This window comes from Phlebotomus papatasi, chromosome 3, assembly GCF_024763615.1.
Source record: "Phlebotomus papatasi isolate M1 chromosome 3, Ppap_2.1, whole genome shotgun sequence".
Taxonomy (NCBI): domain Eukaryota; kingdom Metazoa; phylum Arthropoda; class Insecta; order Diptera; family Psychodidae; genus Phlebotomus; species Phlebotomus papatasi.
Genome location: NC_077224.1, coordinates 57,687,314 through 57,713,072, shown reverse-complemented (window position 1 = coordinate 57,713,072; position 25,759 = coordinate 57,687,314). Strand labels below are relative to the sequence as shown.

General features: G+C 31.9%; 1 protein-coding gene across 3 annotated transcripts; it reads left to right on the top strand.

Moving 5' to 3' along the window:
• The first annotated feature begins 9,811 nt into the window (after window positions 1-9,811).
• LOC129806991 (uncharacterized) lies at window positions 9,812-24,383 on the top strand. Of its 3 annotated transcripts, XM_055855936.1 has the most exons (4): window positions 20,124-20,424; window positions 20,633-20,745; window positions 20,814-21,396; window positions 24,022-24,377. In XM_055855936.1, exons 2-4 carry the CDS (start codon window positions 20,740-20,742, stop codon window positions 24,186-24,188), a joined length of 756 nt encoding a protein of 251 aa, XP_055711911.1. In that variant the 5' UTR covers window positions 20,124-20,424; window positions 20,633-20,739; the 3' UTR covers window positions 24,189-24,377. The 3 variants fall into 3 exon arrangements, with proteins under 3 accessions (XP_055711910.1, XP_055711911.1, XP_055711909.1); XM_055855935.1 differs by lacking the exons at window positions 20,124-20,424; window positions 20,633-20,745 and adding an exon at window positions 9,812-9,906 and having other exon boundaries at window positions 24,022-24,383; XM_055855934.1 differs by lacking the exon at window positions 20,633-20,745 and having other exon boundaries at window positions 20,125-20,424; window positions 24,022-24,383.
• The last annotated feature ends 1,376 nt before the right edge of the window (window positions 24,384-25,759 follow it).

Sequence of the window (25,759 nt, the reverse complement as noted above, 5' to 3'; positions counted from 1 at the left end):
GCATTTAGTATCTTTTGAGTGGTTTATGAATCGGTTCAAATCGGCTGAGAACCCGTAACGGAAAATGATGCGAAAGTACTTTTGCGGTATATTGTCTAAGTAACGAGTTCGACCACTTTGGAAAGCCTGGAATTTATGTTTAATATTAAGATTTGTCTAATCAACCTCTTTTTTTAGGCGGTTCATTGTTAATGTATTGGCATTACTTTTTCAGTCATACACCGGTCGAATTCAAGACTACAACAGCTGAAAATCTGCAGCTGCCTAGTCTCGAACCCGAGACCTGACAGTCATAGAGATACTACTCTATCCACGAATCGAATGTGCGAAGAAACTAAGAAGCATGAATATTTGTAAACATATTTGCAAATAGGGAGAAGTGGGGCAGCTTTGAAAGTAGGACACCTTTGAAATTGGGATTTTTCACCTATTTTTAAATAAAATTGAGCCTTATCGTGATATAATTTAGCTGCACAACCAGATTGAGAAGATAAATCACGTTATGATATGGCTGAGTTCCATTTAAACATAGGAGAAAAATCCCAATTCTAAAAGTGCCCCATTTTTAATTTTCTTTATAGTTTAACCCTATTTCTTTGGAGTTCAATTCTTACACACACACTTAGATTAAAAAATAACGCAGATCTTAATTATTTATCCAGTTAATTTAATTATGAAAGATTAAAAAGTATATGAATAAAAACTAATAAATATTTCATTGAATTTAGTGAGAACAAAATATTTGTAAAATATGTGATTTTCAGCTTTTCACCTTCAAGGTTTGTCTTAACCAAACAAACCCTTGTTTGTAAAATGAATGAGTTACAAACCTTTGTGTCCAAGGTTTGCAGCTTTACAAACCTACTTAATCAAACTAAATAACAAGTTGGGTCATAAAAATACACAATTGTACGTTTTTACAAACATTGTTCGTACCGTCGTTGCGGGTGACTTTGCACTCGGGGGGTGACTTTGCACTCTGCTGTCCGTAAGACTTTCATAAATTCTAGCACTTATTAATGGTCTTCGCCGATCCGGTCTACCATGTCAAAGTATATAGGGATATGTTATGTACCAAGTAAGGTACAATGATCCCCAAAAAGATTCTTGTAGTTTCAGTAATAGCAAATGAAATGCAAATATAGGTATTTTGTCAAAAAACGACTCCGTGAAAAAGTTATCTGAAGGTGCAATTCCAAAATCGATTTCAGAGTAGTAAATTGCCCAAATCCAATCTAAATTTATCTGGCCAGAATAATACACTTCGATTTTGTTGATTATTTTTATTAAAATATTTTTTTTCCCTATTATCTTCCTAAGAACGCATGATTTATGTTACAAAATTGCATATAATAGTCTTTCTAAAGCTTTATTATAGAATTATTTGGCTAAAAATTATCCAATTTTGTGGGAACTTAAGATAAAATGACCGAGATCTACAAGATGGTATGGTCGCCATCTTGATGTGACGTTTCTGTCCGCCATTTTGAATAACTATCAAAACAAAAGTCTCATCCGATTGAGCTGAAATTTTAGTATGTTGTAGCTGATGTCAAGGCCTTTTCAGAACATATATAAAATCCGACCTAGGTCAAGTGGTTGTCTGGATATAGGGTCTCAAATTTCAAAATATTGACATTTTCATGAATACAGAACTACAGGGAGCTTCTTTTATCAAAACCATCACAAAAAAGACAGCGCTATCGTTAGGCGATAAGATCTAACAAACAAACAAAAGAAAAGTGATGTTTTTGTTTATAACAGCACATTATTTGAGAATCTTAAAAACTGTTTTCGCAAAGATTGAAAATAAAAAAAAATTATTAAATGCACTTTTCGTTTATTTTTTTTTAAATTATGTTAGAGTAAATAAATATATAAAATTAAAGACTCAACAATTTTTAACGGTTACTGATGCATTTCGTTAAGGTTTCAAATATTGAAGATTAAAAAATAAAGACCGCCAAAATATGAGTATTACAAAATTTTAAACTTTGAGCCTCTGTATCTAGGTAAATACTTGACGTAGACTGGAACATAGATACGTTTTAAAAAGGTCTTGACATCAGCTACAACATACTAAAATTTCAACCCAATCGGACTAGTTTTAGGGTTTGACAGTTATTCAAAATGGCGGGCAGAAACGTCAAATCAAGATGGCGACCACGTCATCTTGTAGATCTCGTGCATCTTACCCTTAGATGTGAAGATCTTCATTGTCGTTTATTATCAGAAATTGTTGATTTTTTAAATTTTATTAAAAAGTGCAAAGTCACCCGCACCTTATCCCAAGTGCAAGCCTTTTTTTCTTTATTTTTTTAACATAGTAAAATTTTATAAAATTAATGTTAGTGGCACAAAATCCATTCATTAACAACTGAATACAAATAATTTTATCCATTCACCCCCCTCCCTTCACTTTAACTGTCCATTTTTAGAGGGTAAAGTTGAAAAACACTGAAAAAACGTGCAAAGTCACCCGCAACGACGGTAACTTGATCATTTGATGCGCAATTTTTGTTCTTTTATCAACGATTTTTCGTACATTTTTGTTTGTCTAACAAAACTTTACGAACAAATGACAAAAAATTACGAACAGTTTGCAAAAGAACAAAAAAAAATTGACATTTCAATGAGAGGGAATGAGATTTAAATCTAGTCATCTCTCTTACTCTCACAGGAAATTTTGAAAACATATATACAAACAAAAGTTATTGTGCGCTGAGCATAGGGGAAACTGGGGAACCACCAAACACGGGGTAGCACCAAACACTGCGATTTTTTAATGAGATATTCGACTTCTAAGGACAAGACCTATAGGAATTTATAGGCACTATAGGGATGCTTGTCTACTGAAAAAATGGTTGAGATAGTCCAAGTAGTCAAGATATAAAAATGAGTGTTCAGTGCTACCCCGTGTTTGGTAGTGCCCCAGTTTCACCTACGTCTCAAATAGGAATTCACAAACATTTACGAACAATTTTACAAAATATTTTTTTCTGTGCACGCAATAAATACATGAATAAAGTACACTTTTTTCCTCAAATTGTTCAAAATATTAAATCATTCCCATGACAAAGAGAATTTTACGAATTTATATGATGACTAATTCTAAATAAATGTCCAAATAACAAATATCCTTTGCTTTCAGTGACCTTAGCAACAATTTCTTGTAACTGCACCTTTAATAAAGTAAGGCGTGATTGAGCCATGCAGAAGCAAAAGCAACGCGTCAATTGGCATGTCCGTTTGGAGTCAATTGGCTACGCACCAGAAGAAAGTGGAGCCCCTTCTTGTGTTCACTTTTATCTTTTGACACGATGACGCACAGGAATTTGTCTTCTATACGGTTATGGATATTAAAACCGCAAGGTATACGCAGATTTTTAATTGCATAACGTCCTCTAATTCAAGAATGATACATTAAATAACCAATGTGATGCCGCCACAGAGAATGTCTCTAAATTGCTTATTGCACGGTTTTAAGATATAATTTCTCTCTGTCTTGTTTGCTCGCCTTTTTTGTGATGCTTTTTCTATGCCAACGATGAGGTTGGGATTTAATGCATTTGAGAAGGTAATTATAAGACACTGACAATAAATTGTCACACACCCAAGTGATCTCGCCTCTGCTCACAAGATAAAATGACGATTTTGCACATTTTCCAGCTATTATGCTAGGAACAACAGCGCGAAACAGGGCCAATTGTTATGAAAGAAATACCTGAGTCATTTATTTGAGATCTTTTGTTGCAGTGTCTCTTCAATGCCCTTTCTAGTACAAACTCTCCACCTCAACTCTTCATCACATTGCGGATATTATTATTTAAGAAAGAGAGAGAGAGATCTAAATCTGCATAAAATTGCTTGTAAACATTCAAATATGTAGGCATTGTTAATTCAAAAAAAAAATTATAAGAGTGAATTTGTTGAAAATATCAAAATATGACTTAAAACATTTCCTTATGTTATTAAATATTTAATACAATAAAATATTTTAATTTAATTCCTTTGCTTGATTGGTTAGAACTTGAATAATATTAAAAAGTATTAAAAAACCGTAACCAATCAAATTATTTCACATATATAGACTATAACGAAAATTTTCTATAAAAAAAAGCATTATTATACGGGCTTCAGACCTAAGGTTTAGCCAAATGGCTAACTGCTCTAATTTCTTATGAATAATTACTTTTTAGAAAAATTTAACTTAGGATTGGATTATAAAAGTTAAATAACCTATTAGCCTTTCAAAAAGCAATTAAATTGCACGCTATTTAGGATTTTGAGACCTACGGGAACTGGGCTAAACCTCTAGTCCGCTTTGAATGAAGACCGCTTTACAGTTATTAGGGTAGGTGTGCCAATTTTGACCAGCTTTAAATTTCGCCTGCCTTTTGTACTTGTATGCCCGTCGATCAGGCAACTAAATTAATTAAAATTACGAATTTAATCTTACGTGATTTCATTATTTTAAATATGTATTTATTATTCTTAGAATGTAATAAGACAAAAATCGTTAAATTTTGATTTAACGATTTTAAAGTCACAATAAACTAAATTAAAATTAAGACTTAAGAGATAAATTAGTTTTTTTTAACATTAATACAGTTGGTTATAAAATATTAATAAGCATAAGCAAAACTTAGAGAAACGATCTAAAAAAAAGTGAAAATTCTTTTTGTTATCAAAGGAAAACATTGCTGATTAATTAATGGAAAATTTGTAAATTTGCGGCCACCGCCGTCTTAGTGTTAGCTCCCAAGCTCCAAAATGAAAACGGAGAAAAACTCTTTCACAAGTTTGTATATGTATTTTTCCCATTTTTTTAATTGCTACATTTTAAATAACAATTTCATATCATAAAAATACAGTTAGTTGCTTAATAACTTTAAATATTTGAGTTCATCAACGATAGGGGAAGTGTGCCAAATTTCGGCCAGCTTCTAATTTCGGCCACTTTGAGTGTAATTTCGGCCACTTTGAGTGTAATTTCGGCCATGCAAATAAATTAATTAAAATTATGTATGTAATCTTCGAATTGTCAATGAATTCATTTTGGTTTTAAATATATATTCATTTTAGGATGTATTAACACAACTAGCAATAAATGCAACTATGCCGAAATTTGGTACACTTACCCTATACTTTAAAAAATATTAGAGACAAAAAATATAATTTTGAAGACTTCAAAGAAAGTGTATCTCTATTTCAATTATTGCTATTTTTTGTAAGATGTTATTCTTTGGTAAATAATTTCTATAATATTTTCTCGTAATGTTGATTAAGGGAAGATGGGACAGATTCAAGAAGCAATTTTTTAAGTATTACTTTGACAGTATATTTTTTAATTTATTAGGGGTACATCTATAAGATGTTTGCCCCATATAAAGTATTGAGACTGATTAATTGTGTTATTGCAATGAAAAATTAACATTTTTCTTAAGCATTTTTACTGTTCTCATATACTTCTGCAATATCGACTTTTCACTGTTTTGGTTTCTGTCTCGACTGTTGTCCCCTGTCCTCGCCGCGTTCTAAAACCACTAAAGAGTCGTGACAGGAACCAATAAAAAGAAAAGTCAATTATGTAGAAGCACTTGAGAACAGTAAAATGCTAAAACAAACATTAATTTTTCATTGGAATAGCACCATAAATCTAGCTGTTTCTCTTAGATGTTTATTTGAAAATAAATTGCGCATTTTCCATATTCATAATTTACTTCAAAATCTTCTAGTTCTGAAAATCATGCATTCCTGGACACATGCCTGTTCCTTCCCCTATCTCTTCGTATCGTTAACGTAAAAAAAAGCCCCAGTAAATAGTAAAAATTACTACCTTATTTCTCCGAGTGTATTGCATTCGTAACATAGTTCCATATGAGATACTCAACAAATCAGATGCAGAGCAAAGAGCCAAATGCCGCCCGGAGCGATGTGATATCAAAATATCGCGATACTATTAATAACAACAATGACTAAATTTGTGCACTATTTGCCTTTGAGATTTGATGAAATTGACAACATTTCTCCCATGATCTCCATAGAAGCAGTCTATCAAGTGGCCTAAAGGAAAGATATCTACGAAATTGTAAATATGTGGTGGTCTATTGAAATTTTGCATTTCTTCGGTACTTTCGAATATATTCTCCAAGTTGGAACATTTTATAAGGAAGAAATGTCTCAAGATTTCGTCGCCCAAGGGGACGATCACCAAGGAATCAATTAGCACATATTGTCGTTGAATAACACGTCTGGTGCAATCGAAAGGGAAATTGCAATTGATCAATTGGCGATATACATTACTTTAAAATTCAAAAATGATTATATGTATATTTGTGCAAGAAAACCCTCGATAAACATACCAAAATCACAATTAATTGCATCTGTTTGCAAATCACCAGTCATTATATTTTCGCAGTCGTATTTTCCATTCCTCTTACATAAAAAACATTTTACTAGCAATAAATGATCATGACCATGATCTGAAATTAGGCATCATTAACTCATTAGCTGGAGTGTTACTGTTTCTCACAATAAATCCGCGACAATTGCCACAATTTCCTTAAGAGAGAAATAAATATTTACCTTCCTTCTTTGTCTAATATTCTTCAGTGACCTCCCTCGATCCTCAAACTTTTATTTAATCTTTTAAGAAAAATAAGGCAATAGATTTGCCGAAGGCTATAGGACTTCTTGTTGAGTGCTCTGCTCATATACGTTGGAAAAACATATCGATATACTATAAGTAGCACGATCTGTAGTATAATAATACATTTAGCCATAATTTGTAGTATGAGTAATTCTTTAAGATAAAGGCATAGTCAAGAGGAAGACTTTACGGAATATTTGAAAATTTAGTTATAGTACATCCCATTTAAATCTTAGTCTTCCATTTCTTTTTAATTTAATGAGTAAAGTCGTACTGCTAAATTTACTTAAGGAACATAGCAAAAACACACAAGTACTACGAACTTTACCTATATATTTGCAATAATAATACGAAGATAGCAAGATGGTCGTCCACTTTTCCATTCGTTTTTATGTTTAACAGTTTGTAAAAATAATAATTCCGTAAAATGTTTAATATCGTGTATTAATGTATATTAATTAATGTGTCATCACGGGTTTGAACTGCAATTTTAATTTTTTTTTAACTCGTCCAAAATCAAGAGGCGCTATATGTATTATCATCTGTTCCGTTCGACCTTTCCATGTCTTTTGTACACATGTAAAAAATATATTAAAAGTTGTGCTTTACTGATCTTTATTCTTGTTAAAGAAAAAAAACCAAAATATTAGAAATCTCGTAAAATTTACCCAACATGAGTCTTCACAAAAAAGAAAATCGTAAATTGTTCGTATATGTTTGTAAATGCCTATATTGAGGTCTTCAGAAAAACTCGTAAGTCACACACAAATTCGTAAAATTTTGTACTTTTTCACAAACATTATTTGTAAATTAATCACTTGACGAGCATCTTTTGTTCTTTTAAAAACATTGGTTCGTAAATGTTCGTAAACACAAAAAATGTTCTTAAAATTTCGTCACTTGTTCGTAAAGTTTTGACAGATACACAAAAATGTACGAACAAATATTTGAAAGAGAACAAAAAACTCTGGTCAAGTGATGATGTTACGAACAAATTTTGTGAAAATAAAGTACAAAATTTTACGAACTTTTAAGTGAGTTCGACGCTTTACAAGTATCTTATAAGTCCCCAGTCCCCTCACTGGGAATTCATAAACAATTAGGGCATCGACAGACTTCAGGATTAGCCGAGAAACGACTTATTGTAATTATATTCGAAATAATGATTAAACTACATTTCCATATTTTTTCATTAAGTCGTCTCTCGGCTTAAGTCGTAAGTGTGTCTAGGGCATTACGAACAATTTTATAAAATATAACTAAAACGTTTTATTTAGATGAAGTTTGATTGAAAATTTATATTTACTGAAAATAATTCGGGATAATATTTTTTTTCTTTTCAATTTCGCTGAACTTTTAGTCTTAAAGTTTGAAAATTAAATATTGAGAACGGTCGCTAAATCTCAGGAAAATACCCTTGTGCGGAGAATAAATTTACCCATGCCAATAGGCTCAGATTTTTTTTTATTTATTGAATTAATTTACTCGTTACAAAAAATTGAGATTAGTGAAATTCTTGACCAGTTAAGTTAAAAAAAACAAAAAAAAACTTCAGACTCTCAAATTCGATCATTTAGGGTAATTGTACCAAATTCCGGCCAGCTTGCAATTTCGGCCACATTTTTTGTTCCTCAAATTTCCATGAATTGTTAGTTTCTGCATACTCTAGCGATTATATAATGCAAAAAATAACAAAAAAATGTCGTTTCGGCGAACAAGATGATCTGAAAAAGACAAGGAAGAATTCCGGAAGGACAAGGAACTATGAGAAAGAAGGTGGCCGAAATAAGCCACCAATACTATGTGTACATTTTTAATAATTTTAAAATGTATTAAGAATGATTTTAAAGAAAATAAAGTCTATAAACTGTCTACAAGGTTCCAAGCAACGATCCTTATAAAAAGTAACAACAATATTCAATTTGTATTAAAAATATTACATTTCAAACTTAAGACTTTGGCGCTTGCATGCAACTATGCCGAAATTTGGCACATTTACCCTATAGCATTTTTTCCTATATTTTTTAATGTTTCACAGATCCTAATATCACTCTGAATTGAAAAACCAAAGGGAAATACATGAACGGTATATTACTAGATTAGAATCGAATAGACTCGGAATTCGCATACGATTTTTATAATATTAAAATTGATTCAGTGTAAGAATCAGATTATTCTTTGCGGTTCCGATGTACTTCAGTCTTCATTTGGACTTTCTATGCATCCTCTAGTCCTCCGTTCTATCTTAATATCCGAAGATCCGAAACGATTAAACTTACATTTCTCTATATCAATTACAGTAGAGTCTCTCAAATCTGAATCTCTCAAATTCGAACGCCGGTTGGATTTAAAATGTCAATTGTAAGATTATGTTAAAAAATTCGTTTTGTGGATGATTAAAAATCATATTTCCGTGCTGTTTCCTGAACATTTACACACATTATGTGCGAATAAAATGAAAAGGAAGTATGCTACCACTAAAACTTGTGAGAAATTACGGGCATTTGATTCAAAGTGCAATTTAATCTCACATAAATTCAGTTAGTTTTAAAAATATCGTTCGAATTTGGGAGGTGAGAAATGTCAAAAATACCCCCCAATCGTTCGAATTTGAGAGACTCTACTGTATCCAAATTCGAAATTTAGAATCGAGATAATTATTGCTTAATCCAAAAAATTTAACCTCCAATCTCAGATCAGGGATTCTGAGAAATCAAACATAGGGGTATTGATTTAGTGTTTACTCATCCACAAATTCAAGTACTCTTCAAGAGTCATATCGGCTTCATTAGTAAATCTAGTAATTCTAGCAAGATACAGAAAATCAAAAATTTTTTAAGTAAACTTTTTAAATTATCCTAATCAATTTAATTCAGAAAAAAAGAAAGGAAAATCAACCATCGCATTAAGTAATTATAAATGCAATCGTGAAAGGACTTAAGGTTAGTGAATATGCAAAAGCGACCAATCACAAAGTCTTCTGCCTCTGAGAACTTTGAAAGAATGGAGCAATAAAGTATATTTGTAATCGATTTGCTTTGGAAGCTCTCTTCACGTGTTGGAAGGTGCTTGGCGCACTTTTCAATCCCCGCCATTCGTTTGGAGGATCCAGAAGCGCACTATATAAACAAAATTGAACTGGCAAAATCTCTTAGTGCAGAACTAAACACACCGAGTGCCTCACCTACCCAACCTCACATAGAAGCCACTCACATACCATTCCATCTCACTCCGTCACTTCCATCATGTTTGTGGTAAATTTCTTTTTATTACCCAAAAAATAATTAGAATACCTTTACAATGAGTTGCGTGAAAGGTAAATTATTTCACGATCGCACCTGCCAGTGAAAATTTTAGTGAGTGACATGTTAAAGATGCGATCATCAAATGGATATCCAATTGCTGGAATAATACAGTGATCTTCATTGTGAGAAAATAGTGTAAATAGTGTAAGACTAATCGGTTCCGCGGCTAAAGACCCTGCCGTTATTTTGAATTCCCAAAGACTGATTGGGTACGTAATGTGCCTTGTCCCTTAGGGTTAGCCCTCTGAGTGGGAGGTGAAGGGTGTAACATCTTTATCACAGGGAGAGAATGTGCCTTTCGATGGTATTAGACTCGCTCTGAGCTGGCAGTTCATCTTGAGTTGTCTTCTAAACTACACTCTTAATAAGTGTTAACTTATTGGGCCACCCCCACCAGTTGTGTTACTGTGCCCGTTTCCAAGACCGCGGATCTCTTCTTTTCTCACAATAGTGAAAATAAAAAATCTTCGTGACAAAGTGATAAATTTCTAAATTTGCCATTTAAAGTGAAGACGAAGGAGCTAAAAGGATTTTGCAAGAGGAATCACCTTAAATCAAATTTCGCGACTGCACCTAATATTATTTACATCTCGATCATACAAATACAATAAAATGTCTCACAGAATGCCGATTTGGTATTTTGTCGATTATATCGTCAGTGTAATTTCATTATAAATGATATTTTCAACAATAAAGCACTGGGGCAATTTGTTATGATTCGTCAATAACAGCGCTGTGACTAAATATTTTTCCCCAACTCATACGTGAGACACGATCCTTCAAAATTTATGTGGATGCTGATCGTGAGTTTTATTTGAATACACTCCTTGAGAATGTTTTGCGATCATATCTTACGTGCTAGGAAAATATCATCACTGCTGTGACAATTGTGATCTTTGACTCGCCACATCTTCCATCATTTTGTGTTCGAAAGAAACCAGAGAATAAACTTTACATGATCAATCGTTAAATGAAAAGAAAAGAAATTATGAAAAAGGAAGTTACGCTCATAAAAATAAAAAAAAGAGTCTGACAAGATCATTTTAGAGTTTTTCAATTTCTAAATCTAAATTAACCCATTAATGTTAACTGTTGAAAGTGGATTAAAAATGTTTTAAAGAATTAAAAAAAAACTACACTATTAAAAAATTAAAACTAGTGAAATAAATAATAACTGAATCACAATTACAAAATTTTTAATAATTTTTTTTTAATGAAAGAAAAGAATAATAATAATAATAATAATAATAGTGGCACAACGTTCCATAGAGTAACTTAAGCCTTGCCGCAAGGGTAATTCAGAACATCAATTATTATTTTCTCTTATACAGGGATGGGGTTGTCAGTCCCATGCCCCTTGGAATCAAATGCAGTGAAACTCGCTGGATGCAAATAAAATTAATGCAAATCACTGGATAGCTAAATAAAATTAAATGAAATTTGTCGTAAGAAGAAACATTTTAAGAAAATATTTCATCATTAATTTATGATGAATTTATGGACTAAAAAAAACAGATTCCCTGTTCCAATCTAAAATATAACAAATCAAAAATTAGAATTTTTTGTGCATCAAGAAGTAGAGTAACTGTACCAAATTTTGGCATAATTGCATGCACGCGCCAAAATCTTAAGTTTAAAATATAACATTTTTAATACAAATTGAATTTTGTGTTACTTTTCTTAAGAAGTATTGCTTAGAACCTTGTAAATAATTCATCGTCATTGTTTTCTCAATATTAATACTTTTTAAAATGATTAAAAATATAGATATAACTTTGAGTAATATTTCGTCAACCTTGATTCTAATATTGCCTTGCCATTCTGAAAGTCTTCCAAAGTCCTTTTCACATCATCTCTTTCATAGAAGTGACATTTTTTTATATTGTATAAGCATTACAATATGCAAAAACTAAAAAAAACATGAAATTTTGATAAATAAAAGAAGTGGCCGAAGTTGCAAGCTGGCCGAAATTTAGTACAGTTATTCTGGGACTTTACCTGCGTAACTTAGAACTGAAATTTTTACAGTTCTAAAGCATTGCAACCAAATTTTAGATTAAAAAAATTGAAGAATTAAATAAACTGGGCATTTTGTTCGTTTCCTACAAAAAATTTCATACTGCTTGATCCTATTCCTTATCTCATTTTACTTTCGACCGATTTTACTCCACTGTAATTTTAAAAAAAAAAATTTTTTTATAATCGTGGGCTCTTGTGAGTAGTATATAATTCAGCTTTTAAAATCGATACTTACTGGATACATTTTGAACACCTTTCAACCGTGTCGTTGGGCGGAGTATAAAAAAATTCGGAAACCAGCCTTTAAGACTGCTTGATAATTTCATGTGGAAGCTTGTATGAACTTCTATAAGAATTTCGAAATGTGTCTAATGTCTAATATCTTAAACTTCACTTTTTCGTAAGGACATTCAAAGCAACAAGAATTGTAAATTCAAACTTTTCGATCTATATCAAATATTTCAATCATTTGGAAATTCATTTTAAATTTTTTAAAGTTCGCCAACACAAATTATGCAAGTAAAGTGTTATTTACTTTTGATTAAGAACACGTTTAAACAACAAAACTTTAACTAAATAAAACGAATATCGAAAGATTTCGAATAATTTAGAGGGAATTTGAACCCTGTTTACTCATATTAGATAGAGGAAGTATACACTGGTAAAAATAAAAGAATGAAATTGATCCAAATTTGATCCTTTTGCGAAGGATGGATAAAATTAACATGTTCTGTTATCATAAATGTGCATTCAGAGTTTGAAATTTTATCCATCCTTTGCAAAAAAATCAAATTTGGATCAATTTGATCTTTTTATGTTTACCAGTGTATCATGTAACCCATTACTGGTCAAATAGGGTCGGAGGAACGTCTGTTCGACTGGGAACCCCTATTGACACTTTTGTCAAAATTTTGAAAATTATTTAATGTATTTAGTAAAATATAAGTAATATAACGTTTTTTCTATAATATACCTTTTACTATAAACAGAGATGTTCAATTTTCATATCCCAAATAGTACAAAGTAGGGTTTCAATAGGTGCTGACACGAGCTCTTAAAGTGTCAATAGACGTTCCTTTCACCCTAGATGTTCTCATAATCAAAATTTAGTAATAGTAAATCTTTAATAGTGAATTTAGATGAAAATGTATTATGTAAAAAAATGTGTAAACGAGAGGATACGCTGCTCCATAATTTTTACATTTAATCGAGGTCCAGATACTCGCCATTAACCCTTTTAAGGACGAATGAGTCTAGGACATCGGTATTCTAAAAAGGAATTAATTACACCGATAGGACACCGATATCCCACTGGTCTTTACAGAGTTAAAAAAAAAGTTGTAATTTTTACCATTTAATATTTTCTTCACAATCTAGCTCAACAATATTTCGTAAAGATTGAAAGATATTTAAAAAATGTTTAATGTGATGTTATTAAAATTATAAAGTAAGATTAGATTTTCTAAAAGTTTTACTAAAGTTCTCATATAATGTTGTGTATCTCAATTCTTTATTTTCGAGACGTAAATTTAAATTTATAAAAATTTTAATATTCCTTTAAAATAAATTAGGTCACTTCTAAAAGACCAACATTTTAAAAACAAAATTAAAAAAAAAAGAAAGAAATATAAAATAGGATTTTTGCTTTGATGACCTTGACCCATAATCTAATATGAAAAAAATTTAATGTATCGATATAGCTTTAAAATAGTAGAAGTGAGCCTAGTTGATATGTCTGCAGAAATCCTAAAGCTTAGCATTCATTCTTCCTCACATTTCAAGGCACTGTTCATTCAGACTTCAGACACATTAATGGGTTAACAGCAAATGTCTTTTTATATGTAGATGATTTCCTCTTCGTATTTTCTTCCCCTTGCGGAGTACGTGAGAAGAGGAAATAATTTTTAATTGCCCCAGAAATACTCTTTGTACGTCCAGTTCACTATATAAAAAGCTTTTATGCAATCAAAACCAATTTTCGTTTGGCAAAAATGGCAAAATGCAATTTTGCGTGTGAATATCCATCGTGATCGTATTGACATCAGTGGGCAGAGTTTGTGCAGTTCCTTGATTCTTTGGGCTCCACATAAATATTCAATTGATGAAGATGAAGGCAAAAAAAAGCGGCTTTATGCCATAGAGATATTCTGAGGAGTCGTGACGGACACCATGAGCATGAGAATTAGTGTATTCTTGACTATGGGATATCTATTGGCCAAGAAGGGGGTGGGTGTCAGAGGGACCAAAGAGACTTGAAAATGCGAGACTAAAGGGCAGACACCTGAGGAGATCAGAAATGTAAATAATACGCCTGTAGCCTATAAATAAAGTGAATGTGTTCAATAATTTCAAATTTGTCCATATGATTCCAAGTCTATATTGAAGTCAATAACTCACGTTGGACCAATAGCATATGGTCTCACATAAACTTGCCATCTAAATGCAAACAGAGGGCTGGAGAGGTGAAAAATTGCCATTGATTGCTATTGTGGGTAAAATTAATAGAGATCAATTGTGTCCTATGCTGATTGCTACTCTGTTAATCGTAGTTTTGGGTGCAGAAGTAGGATGGTATAAGAACCCTTAATCGTCTCCAATCATGTGCAATTGTTTCAATATCTCGCATTATGCAAAATTACCGTCTAACATCTTTCTGTTGCTCCCATTATGCAAATTAATTGAATATTACGTACGTGTGGCGTGTTAGAGCCTCTGGCAATTTCGTCTAACACTTTTCTACAAGAAGCAAACTGAAAAAAGACACCTATACACTACATACCCATCCAGGTGTTTCCATTCAACAAAAAAACAGGTCAAAACAAAGAAAAATATCCCAATTAGTCAATTAGTCAAAGCCTCATGTTTGAAATGTAATATTTTTAATATAAATTGAATTTTTTTTATTCCTCTTTCTTAAGGAGTGTTGCTTAGAACCTTGTAGACAGTTTATCGTCTTTATTTTCTCTAAAATCATTCTCAATACATTTTAAAATTAATAAAAATGTAGGTATAGCTTTGGTGGTCTATTTCGGCCACCTTCATTCCAATAGTTCTTTGCCCTTCGGGAATTCTTCCAATGTCTTTTTCAAATCATCTCGTTTATCGAAGCCACATTTTTATTAGTTTTTGCATTGTATAATCTCTAAAGTATACAAAAACTAAAAATTCATGGAAATTCGAGGAACTAAAAATGTGGCCGGAATTACAAACTGGTCGGAATTTGGTGCACTTACCCTATCTTCTCCAGTTTTTTGCTACTTTACAAATGAGCAGCAAAAAAATAATTTTGTTCTAAATTATCAAAAATGAATAGTACTCAATATAAAACTTTATTTCTTTAAGGACGATGGAGTCAAAAAAGGGATCAAACTGGCGTTTTTGAGGAATATACAGTGGCGGCCAAACAAAATAGAATCATTTTGCAAAGCTTATATTTTTTAACTTTTGTATTTTTTCCAATTTGTTGATATAATTCTGCAGTAAAAATCTTCAAATTATTAGAATCGTAGAATAAGGATTGTTTTGGCCGCTAGAGGTTTCTATTTTACACAGAATACGTCAATAATGAAATTCAGTTCGGCCAAAAAAGCTGGAAAACTGTCATTTATGGTTTCTAAATATGGCTTTATTTAAACTTATTCCATTTATAGACCATATCCTTTAATTTAAATAAAAGTGGTCCTATTGTGTTGTTCAAACCAAATTTCACTATTGGTGTATTCTGTGAAAAATAGAGACCTCAAGCGGCCAAAACAACACTTATTTGACGTAAGGTAATTATTTGAACATTTTTATGTCAAAATTATTTCAACTAATTGGAGTAAACAAAAATGCTCATGCTAAAATAGTGGTCTTTGCGGAGCTGATTCTATTATTATGGTCGCCACTGTATGTATAACTTTTTTAGATGGTCGTTAAAGAGTTAAAAGCGATGAAATTTTAATACAAATTTTTGGCAATCAATTAATCTTAGATAATTAATTTTATTTTATCAAACTTAGATTTCTACTGCTTATTTTTTGTGTTTTTCAATTCTGGATAATCAAAAAATATATATCCTTGATTTAGGAAATTTTTTGACATCAGAATTTTTATTCTTAAACATAGAATTTTGTATCACTTCGTAAAAATTTACTCCAAATATTACTTTCTTTGTTTTTTATTTTATTTTTTTGTAATCCTAGGAATTGTTTTTCTACTTCAGAAACTTATTTATTAACTCTAAAAAGTATATAAACTTAAACCTTTGGGTAGAACAACCTAATTCCAGCTTTAAATAGGATTTTTACCACTCTAAAAAAATATTTTGTAAAAATGTTCGTAAATGTTTGTGAATTCCTATATGGAGGACTTACGAAATGCTCGTAAATTGTAAAACGCACAAACAAGTTCGCAAAAGTTTGTACTTTTTCACAAACAAATGACAAAATTTTGCGAACACTTTTTGTATGTTTAGAAATATTTACGAACAAATGTTTGCAAAAGTACAAAAAATGCTCGTCAAGTGATCATGTTACGAACAATGTTTGTGAGAAAAGTACAAACTTTTACGAACTTGTTTGTAGGTTATACGACCTACGAGAATTTCGTAAGTCCTCCATAGGAATTCACAAACATTTACGAACATTTTTACAAAATATTTTTTTCTCTACAGATTTGTTCACACAGCAAAATTAAAAATGTAAAAATTTTAAAAAATATTTGATAGTTTGTGCTCCAAATAAATCAAAAATTCATTCATATTAATAAGTTGATAGAAAAAAATCTCACTTGGAGTAGGTTTTAAGCTAGCATAAACTATCCTATTCACATGCGAAATGAAGGTTTTTTAGTCTTATCCTGTCTTCTGGATATGCATAAATTTCAACCAGACTAAGCCTGTGACGTACATACATTCTTATTTTTAAGATTAATAGTGTTAAAAGGAATAACTATATAACCCACCGTTGCATATATGGCAGTTTTTGCAGCTTGGTGCATTTTTTAAATTTTTAATAAATCAATCAATCACACAATGTACTTAGCGCAGGATTGAAATATCGATCATCTAGATCAACTCACATTGTGATTCTTCCAATAGTCAACACTTCACTTTACAAGAGTTCCCTCAACTCTGTCCACTCTCTCTTTGGACCTCTGGGGCATTAAGAGTGGCCCGCCGGGGGTTCAGGTAACCATATGTGATGCACATTCGCAAAACGAACGCTTTTGCATCACTCATACGCAAAAATCCATTTTTCCCAATATAGCCACAATGAGTAGGAGTTGAAAGTATCAATTTGGCGCGCAATTTGAAGAAATATATAACTATAACGAGTATTTTTTGTGCAGCCTCCCAAAAACTCATTCACCCATTTCTCCTAATGTTTTCATCTCCACGCTTCGGTTATTAATATTGAATCACTGGAGGAGATTTATAGTCTTTGCGGCAAAAGTGCGAGTGATTGATTGTAATCAATTTGCAAATGTATTCCGCAAGTTAAAGCACAAAACCATGCGCAATCACGGCATGTTGATCCGCACAGATATGAAATTTGCAAAGAATTTCAGGTATTTCGTATTACATATTCCTTATCAAGAGTTATTCCGCAGGGTTTTTTTTCTGCAAATTAAGGTATTTTGTGACTACTTTTTTATGGTATTTGCTGATCATAATCATGAACCCAGCAGAGACGTGAGAGTGATTTTGAGGAGATTGATTTAAGCATTTTTCCTATCTAGAGATCTTCAAAAGAAATTTATAGGTAATATGATAGGGCTATTTCCAGCCAGCTCTTGTCCATTCATAATCTTGTAGTGCGATCAATCAACCAATTTGGACATAAACTTAAGCCTAATATAGCTTATAAATCCAATTTGCGACAACTATTCCTACAAAGTCCGTATAATCTGATTTTGCAAATCCACTTTACCTATAATTTGCAATAAATGTTAATGATTTCATGGATTTTTCCTTGTTTCAAGAAAAAAATCTTTGATAAAAAGAATAAATGATTAGGAAAAAATTTAAAAGCACGTTCCGAGATTAACAAGACAAGTCTAAACTCAAAAAACAAGGAATAGGGTAAAGTGATATAATTTGGAATAAGGGCAGAATCACATTGACAGTAAAATGCTCACCGTCACCGTCAAAGCCCTCACCGTATTTCGTTGATTTACGCATTTTCATTGGAATTCTTACGCAAATTTTCCATTACGATATTACCTTGTCTTATACTCGGTGGCCCTAGGTGAAAATAGTATAAGAAAATTGAATAAATAAAGCGAAAATGTCATAAACGGTGAGCAAAAAAACTGTACGAAAAACTGTAGCAAAAAAAAATCCTAGTTTTTTTTTTGCTTACCGTTTATCGCATTTTCGCTTTATTTATTCAATTTTCCTATACTAATTTCACCTAGTGCCACCGAGTATAAGACAAGGTAATATCCTAATGGAAAATTTGCGTAAGAATTGCAATGAAAATGCGTAAATCAACGAAATACGGTGAGGGCTTTGACAGTGACGGTAAGCATTTTACTGTCAATGTGATTCTGCCCTTAGTGTTGCAAGTTGGACAATTCGCCGGTACAAGTTGGACATTGCTTTTTTCTTGATAAATACAGTCCAAAATTTGTTTTTAAGCACAAGGAACCAAATTATAAAACTAAAGCATTAAAAGATACAAATAAAAATGAAGTACTAAATTTATCAAGACAAAAAGCCCTGTCCAAATTGTACCATTGCATTGTCCAACTTGTACCACTTTACCCTACTGAGTACATTATTATCAAAATATTTCTTTAATTGTGTTTTTAAATATTCTATTTTTTCAGAAGACCACATAAAAGGATCAAATCTTTGGAAAATGTTACTTGATAATAAAGCAATAGTCTCTTTGATTATGTAAGATATCGATTTTAGACTTTTTCGATCTGACACATTTTGCCCCAGATTCCCAAGATTTTTCGTTTTTTTAATCCTTTTTTTCATCATTAGGGGAAAGCGCGCTACCTTCGGACGATTCAAGATTCGAATAACTCAATCTTTTCTCTGTTACTTATTAAAAACATATCGAAAAGAGTGAATTATTCGAAGCTTGAGTCGTCCGAAAATAGGGCGCTTTCCCCTATAATAATACTGTAATTACTAATAATTATAATCTTTTTGTTTGATCATAAAATACTCATAAAACTAATTTTAAAATGCTTTACTTTGTAAGTAATTTGTAAAATGAAAAAAAAACACTTTAAAAATACGAAAATAAGAAACATCAATGTTCTTCAAAATAAATTTTCTATTCTGCCAAGTGCGTCCATTGCATATAAAATTAAAAGAATGTATTAAAGTGCATAAAATTAATTAAAAAATGCCCAAATCTGCAAATCTGTAAACATGAAAAAATCGATTTATCTTATGGCATCTACATATTATGAGTAATTTTCGTCAAAAATTGGGTTTTTGAAAGAAATCATCTACATTGTTGTAGGTGGAAACGTCAAAATTCTTTCAAAAATGCAATTTTTGACGAACACTGCTCCCAATGTGTAGAGGCCTTTATGTATTATTATCTATCTAGATACTATCGATTATCTATTTCAAAATTCCATATTCCTGAAACCAATGAATATATTTAAAAAAAAAATACAAATAAAAAAACATTTTGCATAATGTTAAAATATTAGATTTATCAATTTTTCTCGATGAAAAATATATTTATTGTTTTACTCTTTAATTTATCTATATAACATCATTTAATTTATTATGCAATAGTTTTTAGCCTTAGGTGTTCTCCATTTGTTTTTATTTGAATTTATCGATAAATTCAACGATCTTAATACTTACGAGATAAACAATTTATAATATGTTTATGTTCTTATTTTGCCCAGTGCACGATAACTCTTGTTTGTAAACATGTTTTCAAAATTTCCTATGAGAAAGAGCGAGATGACTAGATCTAGATCTCACTCACTCTCATTGAAATGTCAAAAACATGTGTACTAAACAAAAGTTATTGTGCGTTGAGCATTTCATATAAAGATTCGCTTTTATTCAGGCTTTTCAGCCAAATTTATTAAGGATTGGCCTGTAACACAAATTCAACTTTTTTTTTGTGAAAACTCACAAAAATATGACTTAATGGCAAAACACCGTAAAAGTTACTAAATCCACTTAAGAAAATCATATAGAACAACTTTCCTTAATTGCTGAACTTTACGGTCAAAAAAAAAGAAGACAAATAAAGTTCAACACAAAACCAGTTAATACAAAAAAAGAAAGAAAAAAACAACAGAAAAAAGTGCCATAAATTTTTAACAACTGTGTAGAAAGAAGACAATTGATCAAGGTAAAGACTTTGTTCCAATTAAGTGCAATCTCTTGCATAATAGCCATCAATTTCTCTCCCCAGTGTTGGAGTAAATATTTTGGTCATTTGTGACAGAAGGGGGCTAAAGTGAATGGGTGATATGGTGAGAAATTATGTATTCTGATAGATAATCCATTAAAAATTTATGTATATAAATAAAAAAAATATAATTTTATGATTCATTTTTGTGATTGTGTCAGATGTGATCTTATTTAAATGCTCCCAGAGTGCGTGTTTATTTTATATATACGAGATTTATGTCACCACCAAAGTGAAATGCATAATTATTTCTTATTTGATATAACATCTAGTTTATCCAGACTTGCACTAGTGGTGCTAAAGTGTAGAAAAAAGCTGATATTTTCACATTGAGTTTGATAGACATCACACATATTCATTTTCAATTACAGACGGAATTATGAATGTGAGACCGAAAGGGAAATTATGCTCAAGAAATTACATTAGTCTCTTTTTTTCTTCATTTCTTTGCAGACACTTCACTTTCCACTCTTCTTCTGTCTGTTCATCTTTCTCCTCAGCATTCAGTCAGTCATCCCAGTAACACCGGAAACTCCGGTCAAGAGGACCCTGCACTTTCTGGCCAATGAGGGCTTTGCCCCTGTTACACCAACATCGTACAATACTCATCGCACACTCCCGCCGTTAATTGAGAAACCCCTTCCGTTTGCCATCTACACAAACAACGTTCACGATCACTATGCCCAACTCAGAAACCTGCCACAGAGCATCAATTCCTACCTCCCACCTCCTACACCCACAGCCCCAGCGAATCTATACTTCCCACCACCCATTATTGCACCCACGTCAAATGCCTTAGACGACGAAGAGTACTACCACCATGAGGGACGTCTGCTCAAGCAATACCTCGTCCGAGAAGATATTTTTGACTATCCAGCACCTGAAGACACAAACCCACTGCGTGCCAATCCTCTAACGCAACTGGCACAAGTGAGATATGCAAACCAGATTCCCTATTTGGTCAGCAACAATCTCATAGTGGACCATCCCTTCAAACCAGCCCAATTGCACAAGAATCACGGCCCAATTGCTCTGGGTAATTAATAGACACTTTCATATACATTCGCATAGACAAAGCAGGAATGTTGAGACAGCAAAAGAATAAGGCACCACCGTTTTTTTCGATTTAATCACTAAGATCATACCATCATACCACTACTTAAACTTTTGTAATTTTAAAATTTAAATACTAGACAAATAAGAATAATGCTGTTTTTGAAACTTAAATTTTTAAACAGTTTTTTTAAAGCTTATAGAATAAACATTGAAAAGTCGGGCACTTAAGATAAAGTTAATTTCCAAATGCATTTTTAAATAGAATACATATTAATTTTAATCCTTTTTACAGTTCATATAAACAATTTCAATCGAAGAATGACATAAAAACTGACGCTAATTAAACTCCAGCACATTGTCAAAAGTCGAACAAAAATAATGATTTATGAATCAGTTCAAATCGGTTGAGAATCGTTAAACAGTAAATGATGCGAAAGTACTTTTGATGTATAGTATACAAGTCATGAGTTCGAGCACTTCGCAAAGCCTGGCATGCTTTGCCACCCCTTTTAATCAATTTTTTAAGTGAGGTGTCCGACTTTCAATACTTCTTTGTCCAACTTTCAGTGCTGGTCGAAATTCTAAATTTAACCCCAGTAATTCTATCTCAGTGTCAATGCTCGGATGAGTATCTAACTTCCTCATTAATGCTTTGATTGGCTGGAGATTGACAGAGTTCAAAACTTCAGACAATCAGAGGACACAGTGGGACAAAAATATTTAGTAAAATTGATAATGACCAACGCACAATAACTTTTGTTTGTAAATATGTTTTCAAAATTGTCTATGAGAGTGAAAGAGACGACTAGGTCTAGATCTCACTCGCTCTCATTGAAATGTCAAAAACATGTTTGCAAAACAAAAGTTATTGCGCGCTAGGCATAGGGAAAAATATTTTAATCAGTACTTTATTTAAAATAATCTGTAGAAAAATTTAAATTATCTCTTTAGAATGCATTAAATGCGATTTATTTGGCAAATAAAAAAAATAGCTACAAAATAAAATTAATGAGAAATAGCATTTGTATTGAAAACAAAACTATTTTACTCAATTTGTACAGAAAATATAAATAACAATAATATGAGATATTTATATAAAGCTAGATTTGCAAAAAAAAACAATATTAGTTAATATTAGTAATATTATCCACAATATATTGCTGTTAATGGTTTCTTCTGGTGCAAAAGATAATTATATAACATCAACAATAACAATCAACAAGAATGATCATAAAAATTTAACTCATTCGCATATAATCGCAAACTAGACGATTTTGGTTAGTTTATTTATTTGTAATATCCAATTTGCCGCGTGAAACGCATTTGTAGTTATGGCCTCTATACACACTAGAGAAATTTATGTCAATATTGAAGCAAGTTTTCGCTCTTTTCAGGGCGAGGTAAAAATTTTATAGGGGAGAGCTTTCAGACTCTGCCTTCGAACACTTATATGTTTACCATTATATTCCTGAAATGAATCTAATCTATTCTTTTCAGGAAATGTGTGACTTAAGACTAGCTATTAATATAAGATATTAGATAGGACAGATTCATTAAAGAAATATGGGAAAATGTTAAATTATGAAGCCAGAGTGTGTGCGTAGCCTGAGATCTTTCCCCTACACAGTTGTTTGAAGTTTTTTACGAAAAGTTAGACATTGCGTTGATTTTGATAATATTTTCCCTCATCCTCTTTCGTGATTTGAATTATGGGTGACAAATTCTTTTCTTATATAGTTACACTATACTAATAAATGGTATGTGTAATGATTTAAAGTAAAGAATTTAAATTCAAGATCTGATAGCATATTTTCACGCTCTGATAACAATAATTAACTGTTAGGAATAATTCCGAAATCTGAACAATCTATATACAGTATTTCTATACAGTATGTGTGTATATGCACTGATAGGTATCATCTCTTTGCCTAAATGTACTAGAAATTTTATCATCTTTTCGACCATTAGTACTACTTCTGCTATTAATATTAGTCATGTTTGATTTGAATCTTATTTAAACAATTTAAATTTAAATTATCACTTTTGGCAGTTTCCAAATCATTTATTTTGGGCTTTCGCTTATGGCCTCTACACATTGGGAGTAATTTTTGTCAAAAATTGCTTTTTTTAAGGAAATTCCCTGCAGCGTTGTAGGGGGAAACGTCAAATTTTTGTCAAAAACGCAATTTTTGACGAAAATTGCTCCCAATGTGTAGACGCCTTTAGGAAATATTAACAATATTCATAATATTTAGTCGTTTGGATCAGTAAATACGGCCTATATCTGCATTTCGTTTTGTTTGTGCATTTGTGGTAGAACACATCGTTGTGTACTTATTTACAACAAATGCAATTACAAAAAAATGCAGATAGCTCAAATACTGATCCAGCCAACGATTTAGATCATTTAGTATATTCAAGAAGATAAATCTTGTAGACTGGCAAGTTGTGTTCCCTTTGAAAGCGTCTCAAATTTCCTCTTGTCACTTTTAAATTACTTCAAGATTAGCCAAGAAAACCGCAAATTTTACTAAACTGTGTTTTCTCTAGGTTAATTCTCAAGTCTGTAAAGTAATTTAACTTAACTTGTAATGTAATCTTTCAGGTTCTGGATCTCTAGGCTACATCCAACTGGCGAACGGAGTCTTCTTCCTCGGTAGCGGCTCCCTTGGCTACATCAGTCAGAAGCAGTACTACGACTCTCTGGCGTCAACACGAACAAAACCCTTCCAAGTGCCAGGACCTCTAACATTCGGTCACAATGACCGATGAACTTTATTACCTAAGCCCTTCCTAATATTTTAAGAGCACACTCCATCATTTATTTCATTAAGCAACTTAAATTATAAACTAGTCGATAGTGGAATCATCGAAAGACACATTTTCAAGTGTTTGAGAGAAATTAATATTTTTTTCGTAAACAATAAAAATCCTTGAGGCGATCAGCTTTCGCAGTCTTGCAAAAAAGTGGGTGTATTTTTTTTCAATAATTTTAAACTATTCCTCTGCACATCAAATGACTCGAAGGTCCCATTGGGAGAAATCAATCAGGAAGCTATAATGATGGCGTAAAGCTTCAATGGTAAATTAATGCACTTCATTTCGAAGCCGATCTAGAGGTTTGATGACTTAGCGATCAAGATAAGGACTCAGTAATTGTATAGAGAAGCTCAAAATTGGACTTAGCGCGATCAAATTCACTAAGGGTCAATTACTTTGAGTTCCTTCGAAGAAACGTGCAAGTTATCTACACATAAAGTGCACTGATTTATTACATCATCCACCAAGTGTATCAAAATGTTAAAAAGTAAGTAAATCTGGTTGTTCATTAATTAATTAAATCAATTGGTATTCGCAAAGAGAAAATTAATGAACAAAATGCAAATTGATTTTGACTTTTATTCGTATAGCGTACATAGTAAGTGCAAATTACGCATTTACTAATAACTAAACACATAATTTTAAATATAAATACATACATTGTACCAACATTTTGCTGCTCCGGAAATTTGTAAAATATATCAAGGCAAAATCTTACACAATTTTTTTGTGCAAAAAAAAGAGTGAACTCTAATATAAATATTTCATTTGATTTATTGCAGAAGCAAAAAAAATAAGTTTTATGCTCTGGAATTTAACACTATCTCTCAAACTTAAATGATACATATATCAAGATATTTTGTAAAATGAGTGTACTTTAAATTCCCCAAAAAAGGCCCTACAGCATTTTATACGTAGATAAAACAGCTGTTTAGCTTTCAAATCAGAAGCGTAAAAAATGTTTCTTGCATGGGAAAATGACACAATATAATCACCAAGTTAATGAATTATGCAAAAAACCTATCAATCACAAGCATTCCAATTCCCTTGCAATCGAATCGTGATTTGATGAATGGGCATATCTATAAGTACGTCCCTGGTGAATACTATGTCGTAAGTCCGAGTCCGAGCACGTGTTGCTACTACTTCTCTCTCTGTTGCTCTCTCACCAATTGTGGAGGGGAGGAAATTCATTGAAGAATCAAATGTAAAAGAGAGCGAACTCACAGCATATCGACATACTTCCCCTCTTTTGGAGCGTGGCGGAATTCTTCTCAAGGTGAGAAAAGTGAGAGGTAAAGTAACTGTCTGTCTTCAACGTACACCCACTTCGTGAGCCATTCACTCTGACCGTGACAATGACTCTTTTGGTCTGAGATGCTTCAGTAACGGACAATACATAACAATTTACAGTAGACTCTCACTCAATCGGCTCTTTCTCAATCGGGCGACAAATTTTGTTGACAATTTTCACGTTTAATTATGAAGCTAATTTGCTCAAATTCACTTTAGTTCTTCCTATT

Coding starts and splice junctions, on each gene's coding strand:
- LOC129806991 (XM_055855934.1), top strand. Junction 21,397..24,021: donor TCACGGCCCAATTGCTCTGG/GTAATTAATAGA, acceptor GTAATCTTTCAG/GTTCTGGATCTCTAGGCTAC.